At 41.6% G+C, this 18,717-nt stretch overlaps 1 protein-coding gene across 2 annotated transcripts; it reads right to left on the reverse strand.

Moving 5' to 3' along the window:
- Positions 1 to 1,001: 1,001 nt before the first annotated feature.
- On the reverse strand, positions 1,002 to 18,589 carry mospd2 (motile sperm domain containing 2). Of its 2 annotated transcripts, XM_069663761.1 has the most exons (16): positions 18,551 to 18,589; positions 18,222 to 18,448; positions 18,078 to 18,135; positions 17,480 to 17,635; positions 16,523 to 16,609; positions 16,184 to 16,338; positions 14,904 to 14,964; positions 14,758 to 14,796; positions 14,509 to 14,633; positions 13,933 to 14,106; positions 9,850 to 9,968; positions 5,382 to 5,475; positions 4,201 to 4,297; positions 3,718 to 3,838; positions 3,460 to 3,562; positions 1,002 to 1,242 (listed from the first exon to the last, which is right to left on the reverse strand). In XM_069663761.1, exons 2-16 carry the CDS (start codon positions 18,252 to 18,254, stop codon positions 1,102 to 1,104), a joined length of 1,563 nt encoding a protein of 520 aa, XP_069519862.1. In that variant the 5' UTR covers positions 18,255 to 18,448; positions 18,551 to 18,589; the 3' UTR covers positions 1,002 to 1,101. The 2 variants fall into 2 exon arrangements, with proteins under 2 accessions (XP_069519862.1, XP_069519863.1); XM_069663762.1 differs by lacking the exon at positions 18,551 to 18,589 and having other exon boundaries at positions 18,222 to 18,550.
- Positions 18,590 to 18,717: the final 128 nt, after the last annotated feature.

An 18,717-nucleotide genomic window follows, 5' to 3' on the forward strand; every position in this document is an offset into this window, starting at 1 on the left:
AGTTTTACATGCAGCAAACAAAAAGCAAAAGCGTCAGGCTCCTTCTACAAACAGCTATTTTTAGGAACCACTATAATAAAAAGAGTTACAGGAAAAGCAACACAATGCAATCTTAAGGGAATAAACACTCTGCATGTGTTTATAATCAACACAGGAGTAGTTTAGCCGTTGCATGAGTCATCCCAATCATCCCGAGCAGCTACCACCCACTGCGAAAGAAGCTGCACATGTTTACGCCACACAACCCTAACGCGCACACATCTAATAACCCAACTGTGATCGTTCCTCGCGCCCGCGTCCTGATTGCTCCGAGCCGGATCTTGTTTTAGATATCAGCAGCTCTCGCTAAGCTACAAGTGGGTTGCGCCGTGTGTCCTTGCACTCGCCAGTAATTGCTTTGGTATTTTTAGTTTGCTGGTGTCGGGGTAATTAAAACAAATAGGAGAGATAGCGGAGACAGGGCTCTCCTGTGGCCTCTTGGTCTGAGCGCGGAGGGGTTTAGTTAGGTCATATACTGCAATGTTTTCAATTAGACACCCTTGTGCTAATGAGGGTTTATAAAAGAGTGGGAATACTTACGCAAAGCAGGACTACTGTGTGACTAAGACATCTGAATGTAAGCATAAAGGCGAGGGTGTAGATGACATGAACGTGCTCTTTTATCTTCTGCCGGAGTAAACGAGGACAAAAAGCATCATAATGTGGAACAAATGGGATAAATTGACAAAAGGTGTTTATTTTATAATCTGTATCTTTTATACATTATAAAAAATTGTACAATATAATCAAAAATAACAAATTTGCCCTACATATTTTGCAATAAATACACATTTATTTTTTCATGTTGTCTTAAAAAATACATTATTGATTCGATGTCACATTGTTAAAAGTCATATTAACTCTTAAGTGCCTGAAAAGAGACGAGTACAATCTCTTCGGTTAGTAACTTCGAATCAACTCACATGTTCCCAAAAGTCGGCACTCCTCGCTGACATGTAGCCTGTGAGGAGTGCGGGGGGGAGGGGAGGGGGGGAGGAACAGAACCACAGTCTCTCAGGTGCAACCGTCTGTGCGTCCGCGGGCGGAGGGAGCTGTGGCGGGTCAAGAGGTACCCAGCAGGTAGAGACACTGCAGGTTCAGCACCACGAGGACCAGCACCAACGCGACGAGGACCTTCTGCACCCACACGCACGTGTTCAGCTTCTGCTCCAGACGTGAGTTGCAGGCCATCATTCGCATGAGCTGGTGAGATAAGAACTGGTTCACTGACCCGGTTTATCAATCTAACACACTCGCAATTACAAGTCGTGGAAATAAATTAGATACACAGTAAGTTCAAGGATTAGAACGACAGTTTGGGAATATGTCTAATCTGTTTTTCGCCAGGAGTCGGATGAGACGGTTGATACAACTCATGTCTGTGTGATAAGTACGGACCTGGAGGAGGGAGGCAATTAGCTTCTTTAACATTCAGAGTGGAAGCAAGAGGAAACAACAATCAGGGCTTTCTTCAGACTTCACAAATACACCTACCAGCACCTCTAAATCCATAAACACAACTGTTATAAAACATTATGGGTTTAAGGGGAGTTAAGTGCTGTCACTTGTTGCTGGTGAACGACGGTTGAGTGACTTCCAATCTTGTCGTCACTTACGGATTATGAGTCAATCAGCAGGATACACAAAACACTGGGCAGGCACTTAAAGTGTTGACAGTCAAGAAATACTCCCAGCACATGATTTCCCTAAAACCACAAATTGACATTTAATTGCTCGAGGTGATGGGGAGCTGTTTTTAAACAATGAAAAGAGCCATGCCAACTGTTTCCCTGTTTTTAGTCTTTATGCTAAGCTAGGCTAACAGCTCGGTTCCAGCTCCATAGTTAACACACAGACATGAACTCTTTCAAAATATTCCCCTGAATGTTAAAATAGGTGTTTGAGTATGAAATAAAAATAAAAACGTATCTGTTTCATCTTAATTGGTGTGTTTCAACTTTCCATGTCCTTGATCTTAAAATAGATTGTAAACAAGGCCCCGTGTTAACAGAAGCGCTGGCGAGTGCTGGGATGAAGCACTTGTGCGGTGAGAGAAAAAAACGCTGCATGTGGGTTTTGTGTCTATGACAACAATAAGCTCCTGTGAGGAGTTTTTCACTGGTTATGAAACAGACTGATATTAACTGTGATTACTCTATATGACCTACAAAAGCAAACCAGGTCATCAGTAACAAGACTGATTATTTCTATATAGTTATTTTGAATGCCTGAAACTGTTGGCTGGGGGGGTAGGTGTCAGACGAAGCGATTAACTGCACGCTGCCTTTGTTTACATGTTACAGGGCAAAAATTGAGTGATACATATGACTGTTGAAGAAAGCAGGATGAGATTTTTTGTCAAAAAACACCACTTAGGGAACGATCAGACAGGACGCGTTTTAGCAGCTGGAGGCAGCTTTTTTTGTCATTGTTTTCAATTTGCTTTGCAGAGCGCCACGCTTTTTTCCGCTCTGTGCGCCTCGCGTTCTTGAGAAAACGCTCCGAGCGCCTCGAGTTGAAAAAACTTCAACTCAAAGAAGTTAAGCGCCCGACGTCATGGGCGTTTTTTCTCATTGTCCAATCGGATGAAAGGAGAGGCGAGCCTTCTGTCAGTTTAAAATGTAACGGTTAGGTTAATGACAGCTAATGATTCGGTGGTTGCCTTAACAACAGTAGGGAAAAAAAGCCGCCCCCAGCTGCTAAAACGCGCTCTGTCTGATCGGGTGTTTACTTTCACAAAAAGGCAGTGCGGTGCACCTCGCGTTTTACGCCTGCAATACACGTTTTGTTTGTTCGGGCCCTTAAGCAGGACAAAAAAATCAGCAAAGAGATACGAGGTACAGCTTTGTCCACAGGGGGCGCCAAAATCAACACAAATCAAAAGTTCCTCACAGGAGCTTTAACTTAATACAACAAGCTTACAACACTTACCAGCAACATTTAGTGTCCGGCCTTTCGGGACTTTTTGGTCTCTATTGTGATACTGTCTGTTTGTCATATCGTACATCTCCAGGTAGACGGAAACGGCCAAAACAAGTTGCTCCTCCATGTTTGGTGGTAATCAGGGTGACAAGTGCCCCATCTGATTGGTTGTCTGAAAAAAGTGGCGGTGTCGACACCAGCGCCTTTCTGAAAAGTTCAGAGATTTTCAACTCACAGCGCTCGGAGTGGCTGCATAAAAAAAGCGGAGCTGAAAAAAGACTCCTGCATGCGCTCTGTCCTCATTGGACAATTGAAAAAAGACGCTGGTGCTCAGAAAAAGGCGCTATGTGAACACGGGGCCTTATGGTTCAATTCATACAGTATGTAGTATGTGGAAGTATAAGGTTTCATGTCGTCTCCATATAAATAAAACTATATTGTAACTAAGTGATAATAAGTATTCTGCAGGAACAAGGCTTCTCTTTCAACAGAACTCACTGTCGTGTTGAATTCCTGCTGTCCGCTGGTCCCCGTCTCCATCAGACTGTTGTTGAGAGGACTCACTGTTGGTTTAGCGCTCTCCAGAACATGACAGCGCAACCTGTTGGAGAGTCGAGAGTCTAATAAGCAGAGACCTTCAGTGTGATACAGAGCCTACAAGTTCACTGTCAACACTATGATGAGAAGTGTGTGTGGCAAACACTGTAACACACAGTATATCTTGACATGACTAAAATAAGGAGTACAGATCCGTACCTGTGTTCCATGATCTTAGTTTTCGGTACTTCTTTCCAGAACTGTGCAAGCTCTTGTGATCCAGCATTGTCCATCTCTGCAGCCATAACCAAAAATCTGTCCTGTGGGGAGGCCTGAGAACCTGCACGGAAATATTCAGAGCAAGATTAAACCAAAACATTCATGTAGGCAGATACAATTTAAAAAGTTAAAAAGGAGCCGCATCATAAAAGTCAGGGAATCAGAAAATAGGTAGCGGTGATTCCTCCGAGGTTAATGCAGCACATCATGACCTTCAGCTGATGCACAGCGCTGTCAGTCATCTGATTTGTTTTCGGGGGATGATTCTTTTATCACTCTTCAAATATGTATGTCAGGCAAAGGAAAGGAAAAGTGGCACTTTGAGAAGGTAAGAGACTCAAACTGGACTCTTTTGATTATTCTGAAGTTCAGCATCAGGAAGCTGCTGTGAGTGCGGCAGAGTGCAGAGCGTAAGTGCTGTACCTCCATGCAGAGACACCACTATGTCTACAGAAGCTCCTGCTTCACAGCTGCTGCTGCTCGGCTTCACTCTGTACTTCTCAGGCGCTGTGGTCCGTACCTGAAGAAAACATGATGTAATGGTTAACGGTAACATGAGAGGTCACTTCTGACGCATATGAAACATCAACAAATTGACATGAGCAAGAGCTAATAAAAGCGAGGCCCTGCTTAGTCATCTGGTAGAGGTCTGATCCCGCCTCGAGCAAACAGCTCTCAACTAAAGAGTTTTTCTAAAGTGTGTGGTGACTTCCCCTGCACTAATATCAGATCCCATCGGCTGTAGTCTGAGGACGATAGAGCCTCTGGGAACAATGGAGAACATGTTGGGCATGTCCGGTTTAGCCACCAGTTAGTGATAAACGACATCCAGTCAAGACTTGACCTTTTCTACATGCTGTTTTGTTTACAGCAAAAGAAAATATTCTTGTGATGTACTTTAATTAACGGGTCTTACCTTTGCCGAAATTTCAACATCATGATGCAGATTCGTAAAACGTAAAAATGAAGCTTCGTCAGGTCTACTTTTAAAAGGTTTGTTAAACGGAGGTCAGATCGATTGTTTCTGATGCATTCGAGGAAGTCGGGAAATCTAAACGCTGAACGGCTTTCGTGACACAGCATCAGGGGAATTTATCTTAAGTTGAATTTCAGATCTAGAACAGGTTGTTAGCTGAACTTGCTGCAGATTAATAAGAAGCTAAGTTGCTGTCAGATGACGCTGATGGGAGCCGGGAGGACATTACGCCGGACACATACACATGGACTGTTTGTCCTGCATACGCCGCAGCCTGCCGATACGTGATCGGTCAATATTACGCGGACTACAAGTGTAGTTCAAACAGAAACCTGAACACTTACCTTCCCTAAAATCCACGTCCCTGCCTACAGATTCTACTTTCTAAGTACAATCTGTAAATGGAGATTACCCCAGCACTAATACATTACATTATATTAAACAGAGGCACGCAGGCCGGTGGGATAAATGTACTTTGTAACTTTTCTGTTGATAAACTTACTGATTTATAGATTTAATTAAAAATTGTATTAGCATTACTTTATTGTAGCAGTGCAAAGCAGTTGTTCTGTCAACTAACGCTGTGAGAAACTAGAACACGCATGTATACGAGCGCCTTTGCACTCACCTTGAAGGCGACTTGATTCTTGGTCACATTGCTCAGGATAATGAGGCTCCTTTTCTCCGTCTCGCCGGAGCCGAAGCTGAGCTCCTCTGCGGGGCTGTGGGGAGAGAGAAACACACACATGATGAAACAGGGGCAACATTAGAAAACTGTCTGGGTGGAAACTAGAGGCTTAAAAATACAGTCAATTTGTGAACTCCGATACAGATCCGATTCCCATTCGGTTCACAGCATGCTTTGTTGTTTCTCTCCAACGTAGCTTATCAATACAAATTGGTCTGCTACTTGTTCTTGTGCCTTGCTGTCTGTGTGGTAGGATTTTCCAGGGACTTGTAGCTTTTCCTACAACACATAACCTTAACTTCTCTACTTAGTAAGTCTTTTTTAAAGGATGATATACAGGTGATATTTTGCAGCTTAAAAAAACTCATTCAGGAGATGCCTTAATGCCCTATCATTTATTCCGATTTTAAAAGAGTCTTCACAGATTCTTCTACACCTCCTGACAACTTTTCTTTAACCTTTACAAAAGACTCTTACATGGAGCTCATTCATGACTCATATGGATTTCTCTCATGTGTTTCTGTGTCCTTGAAAAGCCACATCTTGGCAGCAGGAGAATATAAACTGAACTATTTTAAGGTTTAGGTCCAACCGAAATCACATGTAGCTATTCCCTTTTTCAGTTAAAAAGAGGAAGAGTTTTTTTTTATTGTTTAAAGAAAGGGAAAAGGGCCTTTGGGGAAATATCAGCAATACTTCCTCTCTGTCGAAGTGACTGGATGGTGTTTGATTGACAGCAGCTGGCAGGCTGAGCCCTGGCAGACGAAGGAGACAAAAAGCTCAAAAACCTATTTTATAAATTACAGGCAGATGGTGCATCGTTTGCAGCTGATGATTGACAGCAAATTTACACTGGTGTTGCTCTATACATCTATTCAATGATCATCAATACACTTCGATACTGAAGATCTTATCTTTGCAGTCCTTGTGGCAGCAGCAAATATTATATTGTTGTCTACAGAATGAATTTAACACCACATAACGATGAAACTTCTGATTAATATCCTCACTCTGTTCCCTGATCAGGCCTAATGATTGGTTGTTGGCTCGTTCAACATGTTGGTGCAGGACAAGACGTAAGCAGAGTTAAGCTAGTGTGGGTTGCTGTTCAAAGTCTGTGAATGTGTCTGGCTGTAAGTCGGTTTGACCGTTATCCAAATGTTACCGCTTTATGCAAATAAGGGTTCACATGAAGCGATTTGATTGGCTGTGAGGAAACAAGTTCTGTGTAGACAGGTACCAAGCTGCTGAGAAAAGAACGCCAAAAACTACGGGGGCGTTGTCCTCATACGGGTGAAACAAGAATTAGGTTAACAGAGAAAATATGCTAGTATTAACTTGGTTACAGTTGCACGTTAACTGGAAGAGCTCTGATCATGCTGTGATATCCAGAGCGGATATGTGACCTAAAAGTCAGCAATGGAACACTTTCCCTGCAGGTCTGACCCTTGATTTTAAACTCGATGCTCCTTCTAACAAAGTTTGCAACAGTTCAACTTCACTATTAATAGTAGATTAGACTTCAACCTCAGCGAACAGTGAACGCATTGGGGACATCCACGTCACCGAGAAGAAACTCACAAACAGATTACAATATCATCCTCATGTGGAGAAAGCCGCTCATTGATGCAGCTAAAAGTGCTACGAACAAAGATCAGTTTTTTCTCTGCATGTCTTCGTGCGTTCTTTTACCCAGTAAAACAGCTGTATAGTCTGGAGCTCGCTTGATCTCAGAGTGAGTCTTCAGGCTCTGGGAACCTTCGGCAAACACAAGATCAAAGCCCCCCAACTCCCCTCTAAAGCCCACAGCCCCGAATTAAGGCTAACGCAGCTCAGAAATATAATTGCGTTTAAGGCTCATTTAAATCTGTTTATCACTATAATTCACAGCCCAGAGCTGTCAAAATCCTCACATCAAAGCTGTTTCACTGTGAAAACACAACTCAGCGGACATTATTCATGAAAACGACGAGTGAAATCACACAGTGTGTGAAAGCATGGCCAAGTATTTACCCGGAAAAAAAACAACCAGATTACTGTGATTTCTTGACTCCTCTGCAGCGCCGAAATCGACACAACCCTTGCAACTCACTCAATGATCAATTAAAACATATGATGTGATTGACTACATGTGAAAGAGGTGTGACCTGCGCTATTGATCAATGGCCAGTGTCTCTCACTGAACTATTGATCGGTAGCATGCTTAATTCCTGCCCACGTGTGGCCAGATCAATCGGGCTATAAAGGAACAAACACATCAATAATGACTTTAGGCGTTGAGTCGATACGTGAAGAGAACATTTTGTCAATATGTACAAGGCAATTCAAATTCAGGCAAGTCATACACATAGTTTGGGGTGTATTTGGCGCACCTATCTAAAACTATTCAGTCTCAACAGCTCTACAGAAATGCTTGCCTGCTTGAAGGATTTGATGTTCTGCTGTTTCTAAGTGTACAAAGCAGAAGTGCACTGTGAAATCAACCACAGAGCAACATGTGGTTGTGGTGACTGGCAGAATGTTTTTGGACAGAGGACAAGCTAGTTAATGGATACAGCATCAGCTCTGAGCATCAATCCAGAAATCCTCCGATGGCCGGTCGAGCTCTCTGGGTTCAGGCCCTTCTGTCTTCAAAACACAAATGATGTCTAATCGCAGGACAAAGAATCTGGACTGTGTGCAAATACAACCTGGGAAGAGGTGAAGGACAACTAGACCGGGTGATTTCACACAGAACTGGTCTGCCTCTGATGCATGTGTGAATGTGAATTGAACTCTGGTACGGACACGAATCAAAGTTTGTCGACTCCTCAAACAATGAGTAACAGGTGCTTTCCCTGGGCACATTCTTCTTCTGTCTCTATTTCCAGCAGTGACTGTAGTTCAAGCTGCCTTCGTCAAGTGGATTTCTAACGCCTTGACATGTCGTGCCCCATTGAGCAGGACCATGGTCGGAGTAAAGTCATTATGCACAGTACATTAGTTTAATTTGTACACCAATTTGTAAATGTTTAACCAGCTGTGGCTAGATTCCTATGTCCAGTAGTGTAGTACTCATACTTAATGTTCTTGTAATAAATATACAAATGTCAATAAGTTGTTGTCTGGAAGATAAAAGAAAAAGTAGAAACCAGCTTTTGATGATCAATTCGATCAATTAAATAAAGATGGTACTCATGAACCGCTGCATTGGACAAATTAAAAATCTGACTTGATTGGGGGGAGAGAAGAAGAATCAGGGGATCACAAAAACTATAACAATTTATCCTGAATGGGGACCCTTATGTTGAATTTAATGGTAATTTGTTCAGTAAAAAACCTGTTATATGATGGTTGCTAGAACAGAGGTCTAAGGCCTCTTCAGTTGCGCAAAAATAGAGCTAGCAAACACTACGGGGGTGTGACTACGGTCAAAGCATCACAGAGGCTGAGCTTTCGTTTGCATTATTTTATCAAAGAAGAATGTGGTATATCTAGCAGAGACACACAACTTCCTTGAAGTACAGAAGACAACCTGCAGCTCAACAGCCATCAGACAGACTGAGATCGACTTGCTACAGTCCCTTGGAAAGTCACGTTTCTCTTAAAGGGCCAGCGACCCACCAACCAACTTTGGCAAATGCACAACACCAGCAATCCAAGGTTGGAACATGTTACAATAACAAACAATAATGTTGCCAGTAACATATTCTACCAAAGATAAGAAATTATATTAATCTGGGAGGCAGAGACAATTAACACACTTACCTCCACCTACAACAAGGGGCTTTCCTACAGTCGCACTACAGGGAAAGTGGTTCACAAAAGTTGGTAGAAGTTGGAATGTAGATTACTCAAGATTGTCAAGACATTTTACTAAAAGCCAAACATGCTCACCTGCTCGTGGCATTGCAGTAAAGTCAAGGAATCACCAAAGTAAGTAGCATTTATCCTCTGGAGGGCTGAACAGTTCATGGCTGTCCATTAAGTAGTTGTTGAGATATTTTAGTCCGGGCCTAAGTGGTCGAACTACTGACCCACCCAGACTAAAAAATGCCATCCCAAGAGCCAACCTGCTAGTGGGGCTAAAAGCACCATTTAGAAGGAAAAGCTTTGGTGGTCTGAACACTGAAGGGTTTTTTTTTGCTCTAAAAGAACGAAACATTCGAAACACATGTACAGGACAAACTAAAAGACAGCTCCACCAACAGTTAGAAGATTTTTTTCCCCAAACAATTATCTATGGAAACAAGAAACGTATTAGGTCCAAAGAAGGGTCGGTAGTAAACATGTGTCTCATGAAACATTGCCTCAATGGAGTTATTGGAACCTAGCAAGACAACCTCTTCTTGGAGCAATGTGTTCGTCATCATCTGTAAGTGTAGTACCGACATTCCGGTGATGGAGAAGCACGAGAAGGACGACCTACCTAACATCCAGCAGAATGCCTTTGAAGGTGGTCAGTGGCTTCCTGGCTCCTTTGGTCCTTGAGCTCGTTTCTCCTTTGTCATTGTCCTCTGACCTCAAACTGTCTTCCAGGAAGTTCACCTGAAACACAAAAAAGCGCTTAATTAGAAAATAGGGCTAAAAAAGTGAGTGTGTAATCATGTGACCCTTATCTGGATCCTTTAAAATGAAATGTTTGACCCTTGCCCTTCATGCAGAGAAAGCTATCAGTTAATGAAGCTTTCCACAGTCATCTGTCATGATTAATACGTGTTTCTTGTGAAATAATGGTTAAAGGTTAGTCATCGTCAGAACCCCCCCATGATGACCCTTGTTCCAATTTCTCTCCAGATGGAGCAAAGAAAACGCAGCATGTCCATCTGATAAATGCAGAACCAAAAAAACCTTTGACATTTAGCCAAATAATAGTTCAACCCAGCCTGAAGTCATATCACGCACTCATGCACACTTTCACTTCAGCAAAACATCCACTATTCCGCAGATCACAAGACCACACAACAGCTGACGGGATTGTGAAACTCCGTGAACGTGTGGGATGTTATACATATAGTAGTTGAGTTGGGGAAATGGATGCTTTCACAGTGTTGCTGACACAGCATATTGTGTAAAACAGATGGGAGAGTGAGCACATCGCCGGGCAGGGGAGAGGGGGGGGGGGGGGTCAAAGGTGAATGAACTCTGTATGTAATGGAACACTTGTGACTCAGAGGGGAAGTGTGTCATTTGCTGCAGTTAAGCAGCTAAACATGTCGTCTGAATTTAATGGCTGACTGCCGTACATACTGCCACAAGAAAGACATCGAGAGATAATCATCATCATGTCTTTGTTTATTCATCATTTTAAAGAGCAGGATTCACACAGTTAGGTAGTAATGTGAAAAACAACCTTAATTAATTTAATTAAAATCAAACACTGAAGCAGATTTATGAATTAACAGTACAGTTTCGGTTAGTGTCATCAGCAAATTTCATAAAGATCATACAAAATTACATTAAAGATCAACAAAGGCAATTATTTTGAAATACAATTTTTTGTAAAAAAAAAAACTAATAATCATTTACAAAGAAATAAAACAGACAACAATAAAATTAGAGAACTTGATTGACTTCTACACATTATGTGTAACATATGAAATTCAAAGACAAATAAATCACTGAAGAGATAAAATTATCCCTAACTTAAGGATTAGTGAAATGCTTATAATAAGGCATGTCTATGGATTATACAGTACATATTAAAACAAGATAATCTATATGATTAGCACCCTCCAGAATCACAGACCTGGTGAAGGGTACTATTAGAGGACAAGGCACGGACGGCTTTTGTTTAAAAGTTGCCTCAAAGGCAAGCAGTGTTAAGATTTAGTGCGAAGGGTTAATAGCTTGGTCTAACGTAATAAGAGTAATTATCTGAGAAGCAATTACTTAGTGTCTGAGCTTAGAAGATAATGTTAAATTGTTAATGGGCAGCAGTGATTGTGCTACATGTTCTCTTGGAGTGTCTTGCTTGGTTGAGTGTTGAGATGAAATTGTGCAAACGGTAGGCTACATTCAGCCTACATCCCTTGATGACAAAGTCAGAAGTGTTGTGGTTTTAAAACAGTGCAATAAAATCTAGAGGGTCCAATTGAAATGTGAGGTCCAGGACGGGTCAAAGGGGGTGGTGACGGCATCAGTCAACTGTGAGGGAGGTGCACACGCAATTAAGTCCCGAATCACGTGAGTGCACCTGCCCTTGCAGCTTGTAGAAATCTTCCGGACTCTGAGCTCCTTAGTGGGTGAGATGCTACACTCTGTTACCATCTCCAGCCCTTGTTTCAAAACAGAGAGAGAGGCAATTAGCTTCCTGAAGCCATCGAGCGTACCTGGAAGCCAGAAGACGTCAGGTGTGGGTGGATGGTGGCAGCTGGACGGGGAGAGGCTCCTATTTATTGAAGATCGATCAGGTGCAGAGAGGTGAGCACAAGCGCTGTGGAATGTGCTCAAACAGGCCTTAGACAGACTGTTATCTTAACACTGTGGTTTGGTTAACTAGTTAAGTTCCTAATACTTCACTGTGTGCAAACATAAGTGTGTAAAGAAACAGTTCTTACTGGTAATTAACCTGTTATAACAAACTTGCATATCTCATCACCGCTCCTATCATCAACTTAACCTTGCCTTTATTTATATTGTCTTTGCTTACTGACTTTGTAAACCTCCAAGACTATGGATAAGGAAGACTCTTAGAATGATAATGGTCCTATCTACTACATAACACTTCAGCTATGACTGAAGGAGTTTCTGGCCAAAGGGTGGACTTTGAATAGTTTCTGGACTTCAGTTACGATTGGCATGTAACCTTAAGCCTTTCAATCACTTAAGGCTGTTTGATTGCAGTCAGTCATATCCATAAACCTCCAAGTATTATAATATTCTCAGTGTGCAGAGTCACCGCAGAGTAGTTGAGTAACTAGGTTACATCTTCCCCTTTCCCACAGAGCTGACTCAAACATTTTAATATCTAGTCTGACACTCGAGGGGCTGCAGCGCTTTTTAAAATACAGTTATTCTGTTTGGTATCCTGAGATGAAATTAAGCCTCTAATAAAAGGCCATGCACCTTTCTTTCAGAGTTATGCAGGCTTTCACCGATGATTCCACGTTCAGTAGGAGCCTTAAACTCCAAATTGGTGCTTGTAGATTATTGTTGGGAACAATTGACTGTTTTTTTTATCTCAGCTTTGTAAATCTAAATCTGTTGAGCATGACCAATGTGTTATTTATTAACAGTGGGAACACTGTTTTGTTTATCACGGCTTAGGAGGCTCATGGGAGTAGCTGTGGGTGATGCAGCACCAGCAGGTTTCTCCGGCAGATACAGTTTGTGTCCTATGGGCAACAGGCTACGAAAAGCACCATCAGCCGCAATAAACATCACAACAGTCACGTCCTTGTCTTCACACCAAATGTAGGTTAACCCCGAGTCTGCTGCTCTCAGACTGTGACGCAAAACAAGAAGTTATCTGTAAATAACAGCTGCAATGCTACATCAAAACAAAGCAACCAAAACAACATGCATCAAGATCATGTAAATGCACAACAAGTCTCCCCTGAAAGCGGGGAAAATCCTGAGATGACCCCCTTTAAAGTCCTCCATCTATTTTCATGCAGGCTTTCTTTGCCTGCTGGTAGGCAGAAAAGACGCTAAACAGATTAAGAAGCGAGGGGCTGAATTGTCCTGTAGGGGGAATGAGCAGAATATGGGGCATAAGCTGCAGTCTCCACTGCAAGTAGATCAACTTTCGGAGACACCGGAGGGAGAGGAAGGTTGACAGTGGCTGCAGACATATTCAAGATATAGCCTGCGGGGCGTCTCACTGCGTCCGGGTGCTGGTGTTAGACGGGAATAGGAATCTAGCTATAGCAGGGAAGAGCTTATGTTACTGACTCGACAACCTCTGCGGACCAAATGGGAAGCTGAGAGGATGAGAGAAGCAGAGCGCTGGCTGCGATGCACGGGCTTTGTTGGCAGGATTTAATTGCAGCCTCAGACACTAGGAGTCACCTTCACAGAGACAATGAGCAAGAGCTTACAGTCTCCCGAATCGAGGCGTTACTTGCCACTTGATTCACAGTTGTCTCGGCAGAGCGGTCTGATTACATGCTGTAATCTCAGGCTCAGATTAAAGAAAGTGAGTGAAAGATGAAACAGGAGGAATCTCTGAACATAGGGTGTCTAATTTGACATGCAGCAGAAAGATGCAGTACTGTCTGAAATGGCAGAATCAGAATATGTCCTGGCTCAATCAGCTCTTGTTATACATTCCAGCAGCTTGACTGATTTCAACAGAAACACTGATCCTGCTAACTGAATTTGGTTTCTAATATTATTCAGAAATATAACATTTATTCATCCATATTCAGACAATAAAAGGTGAAGGCAGCAGCCAAGCAGCAGTCCTGCCTTATATTCTAGAGAATTGAAACTGCCTACAAAGGGTGAAGACATCTTTTATTCTGAAAGGACTGGAAATAGAGAAAAATATAAACCTGAGAGAAAATACCTTTTTGGGCTTTACCGCAACCTCAGAGTTGAAGCTGGACTCGAGGTTATCTTTGCTCTCCATTTCACCCTCTTTGCTCTCCGTCTCGTCCTCGCTCACAATGGGCCCGTTGTCACCGATGGGCGTTTGGAAGTCGTCATCAGGCAGAGGCGGGTAGCTGTACTTGAAGGGGTCCTGGAACGTAGCCAGATAAGTCACATCACCGCATGCATGGTTTTTAAAGCTTTACATTATCAATTAAAACGAAGTTATACAGAAGGTTATTGACAAGTCTAGAAAGTCCCGTGGCTCGCATATGGACGCATATCATGAAATGGATTAAGAGAGGGAAACAATCAAACAGATGTTATCATTTACTGAAGTGATGAATTTAGATTTCAGGGTCATTTTCAGGTTGTGACCTGACAAAGCTGAACAACATTTCGAAGAAGAAAGATGGAGACGTCAAAGACCGAACACAGCCAAATTGTTCATCATTACAACACGATCCCACAGAAGGATTTTAAACTTGCAGCTTCTGTTACTATCTAATAAACATGAATCAATGCAGAATATCAGAAATACATGATAACGTACCATTCCACCCATGTGAGGTGGCAGGTACTCGAGGCCTATGTATGACTGAATCTCAGATTTGGATGCAAACTTGAGCTTGCTGATTGCCTCGGGACCCAGCCACGACTTCACAATCTTCCACGCAGCTGAAACACAGACACGTTTATGATCAGGATGTCAGAGTCTGGTTATCATTTAGAGAAGTTACAGAAGGACATAAAACTATATGAGGTTATTTGAACTGCGAAGAAATGGCAGGCTCATTCTCACCATTCATGATCCAAGGCATATCCACGATGATCATTTTGGCTGAGAGGACAAAGATTGTTCATGAGAATTAAGTTTGTCAAAGTTTTGATGAGAAAGAAGATGGCGGTTGTAACATACGTGAATGTGGATAAAGTTTTGTTACTTACATAAAAACTTTGGATAGTATACTTTGAAGCAGTTGATAATGTACCTCACAAAGTCCATGTCCTGAAACACAAAAGGGAAAAAGATATCAACGCTGAGCGACAAAGAGGCTGTGGACAACAGAAGACGCTCTTCGGATTTCTCACAGGAAAAATGTTTTGCCACTTTTACCCACCACTGAATCTGTGGCGAGTGACCCACTTAACAGAAAATGAAAATTATTCACAGGCTCCTCTGAATGATCCCCTGCTCACTCCCTCTGAAATACTTTTGAGGAGAACTTGAGGATGTTATTTCGCCAAGGTTTTGGATTGTGTTACACTATTCTTAAATTATGTTATATGCCGTTTTGTCAACATTTCACACCTAATAATTTTGTGCTTTTAAGGTGCCAATAAATGCATTTTCTCCTCATAAATAATAGGGCTCTGATTCAAACATAATTAGATACAACTATAAAAATGTAACGATGGCTAACAGATTAAAAACATAAAATAAAAGGTGATTGATTGGCTGGGCAAAATCTTCTTTTTATAGGTGAGCATAATTGCTAATCTTAATGTTCCATTTTAATCACAGTCATCAGACAAACAGCCGATATGTCAATAGATACAGCCCCCTTTATCCCTGCTAGGCTCCATAATAGGCTAGAAGCCTCATTACTATGCAGGTGAGTCACTCCAGAGCTTTAACGAGATCATACAGGCTACCCTTGTGGTTCAACAAGCCTCAATAAGGCTGCTTTCTAAACTGATCCTTCTAATCAAAGCATTTCATATATGGGTTGCATAACTATTTATCCTTTATGCCTTGCCTGCATCAGTTTATTTGTACTTAATTGAGTCATTTCTTCAGGATAGAGCCCGGCCAATAAGACACAGTCGTTGACAGAGAGCTGCATCAAGGAGCTAACGCTTGCGACACTGCGAGTCGGAGGATTAGACAGTCCTCTCGAATTGACCAACGGGATTTAAAGGTTACTTTAATCTCTGAAGTGTAAAACCATTGAAGAGCATCAGTCCCGGCAAGATGCCAGCTCAAACAACAAGAAATATGAGGACACCCGACCGCCTTTCAATGACAGTCACAGCAAGGAAATTGTGTCTTTCTCATATAAAAATTAAGCTTATTTAATAGGAATGAAAATGTCTAATCGTTTGTCTGGAAGATCATGATATAACTTCAAGAAAAGAAGCTAAATGAAAACTTGGAATAGAGCACCAAAGTTAATAATATTATAAGTTACTGATACAATACAAAAAACCCGTCACCACAGACTTACTATATTGCTGAGGCCAGATTCTGCCATGTCAAACACGACAGTGAGGGGCATCCCAGGCTCTTTTTTAGCATACCGCTCCAGCCAGAAGGCAACATACTTCTTCTTATCCAAGATTGTTTTTGTATCCTTGACGTGTAACTTCACCTTGAACCAGACTACACAAAGTAAACAGAGATAAAAAAAAAAATCAAAGACAATTCATAGATTTCAGTGAGGCGCACAGTTTAAACTGTGCTCATATCTTGTTTTACATTTGGAGAAAGACTTAATTGTAAGAGTATATTATTATTATTATTATGGTTTTAATGTTAGGAGGGCTGTAAGAGAACCAGTACATACAGAGCTTGTTGCCCTCTTTGTCATAGCCGTGGAGGTAGACAGCACCAGTCTCGAACATCCATCTGGGAATGATGCTCTCATTGAGATCTGAAATACACAGGCAGATAACACAGCACAGTGTTTGTGTGTTGTTGTGCCATATAGAACATGGAATTGTGGGCAAAGTGTTGGGGTTTCTTTGGAAGTGTTAACAGATGCTCTACAGTGTTTGAATCAAATATTTAACATACTCAATTTTGAATTTTGTATTGTTTCTTATCATTTTAATCATGGCAGCAAAGCCATGTACTGGAAACTGCTTGAGTTGACATAAAACACTTGTTACAAGCCTATACAAAGGATTTAAGACTTTAAGGCCCCTGATGCCCCTGGATACTAATGACCCTAATAGATCAAATTTCCCTGTTACAACTTTTGACAAATTGGATTTGTTGGATTTAAGACAAACAAACAACAAGTCTGGGAAATTCCTCAGAAAACAGATACATTGGGGATTGTTCTCTGGGTTTGTCCATGCATATGGGGTTTTTTTTAAACACACAATGACACTCTGTCTGGATTCATCCTAGAGCAACACAAAGACAACCACTGATCTGTGTTGCAAGCTTGCAAACATCTAAATTTAGAGATGTCAACATTTCTACCAAAGTAGGACTGGATAAGAAACAGCAATGCTTATTTTGGCAAGCATTTAAGGACAGATTCATTATCTTGTTTACTCGCTTATGACTTTGGTCCTGATTTTAAAAAAAAGTTTTAACAGTTTTAGATAATTTTACACAGGCAAAGTTCTTTGTTAACTGCTTTCTATTTGACATTTAACACTTGAAAACTTAAGAGGGAAAAGAGGGTTTTAAAGACACATTTTGTCATAGAAAGATATTGATTGAAATAAATATTTTTGGTGTCTGAACTTGAATGTTACTATGTATGAAACATCATAACATGACTTCTTACCATTGACTCCAAACTCTTTTCTCCACTGAAAACTTTCATCAATCATTTTCAAGGCATCATCGACCACATATATTCTCCATGTGAGGTAGCCCTCCACCAGAGCATCATCTTTTTGAAGCCTGTCCACATCTCTGGAGTCATATTTCTCTGCTGAATCTGTAAACATGACACAACGCTAGTATCACATGACATGAATTCAAAGGAGCACAAGCACAATGTTCTACTTTCAACCACACTCACTTTCCTACGTAAAATCCTGTTGAAGCCATAATGACCCTACTGTGCTGTGAACTTCAAGTAAGTCCTCTTGCAGGCCATGACGTTATACCCTCAGGCTGTATGAGTCTAAACTACTACATGTGGCAACACAGAGCTAACGTTAGCTAGTTATCTGTTGGAGCTTATCAAGGATGAACATTAAGGTCATGATAGTATCGCACTGACAAGGTAAACAAACAGCCAACGACTTGACATTAACACCCACATTATTTGTACGTAAATAACGTTGGCTAGCCCACAATAAACCTAAACTTCCGCAAAAGAAGTGACGAGTCAAGGAGCACATTACAGTGAGCTTATCCTTAATAACTCTGCTTACCTTGGAGGTACTCGGTCTTGAATCTCTGTCTCGTCTCCTCAACTTTCTTGTCCAGGTTCTGTCAAATAAGTTCGTACAGGTTAGAAATATCTTTGCTTGCGACAGATTAAATTGTAAAATAGCTCATATGTGTTCTAACGGTACCTGTTCTCCTTCGTGTTGTTCAAGTTCAGCCATATTCAACTGTCCCCGAGTTCCCTTCTCTGTGGTAGTTCTTTGCTCAGCTAGCAAGTTAAGCTAGCTAACGTCAGATGAATCAGTGCGAAGTGAGAAACTGACGTCCCGTCCTTTCCATTTTGGCTCCAGCCGTGGCCACACCTCTCCGCTTTGTTGTTTGTTTGGGTTGACGGGGTAGAGGGAGTGTCCAATTTCTTTGAATATCACAAGAAAAGCGTTAATCTAATCATACATACAATTTAGCCGTTAAATAGGTTCAATGAGCTAAACACTTTAGCTAAATGTCGTGAACTCACTTCTGTTTACCAACTTTTACCCACAATGCACTTCGAGTGTCAGGAAACGTTTGATTTCAATTGGCGCGTACGCCCGTCACAACTAGTAGTCCATTTTTACAACTACAGACTTCTATCATACAAGCGACATCTCCAAATATAGCAATATCCTCGACTCTAGCTGTCAA

This window comes from Semicossyphus pulcher, unplaced genomic scaffold (assembly GCF_022749685.1).
Source record: "Semicossyphus pulcher isolate SPU_LCO1_2020_fin unplaced genomic scaffold, fSemPul1.0.p SCAF_15, whole genome shotgun sequence".
NCBI classification, from domain to species: Eukaryota; Metazoa; Chordata; class Actinopteri; order Labriformes; family Labridae; genus Semicossyphus; species Semicossyphus pulcher.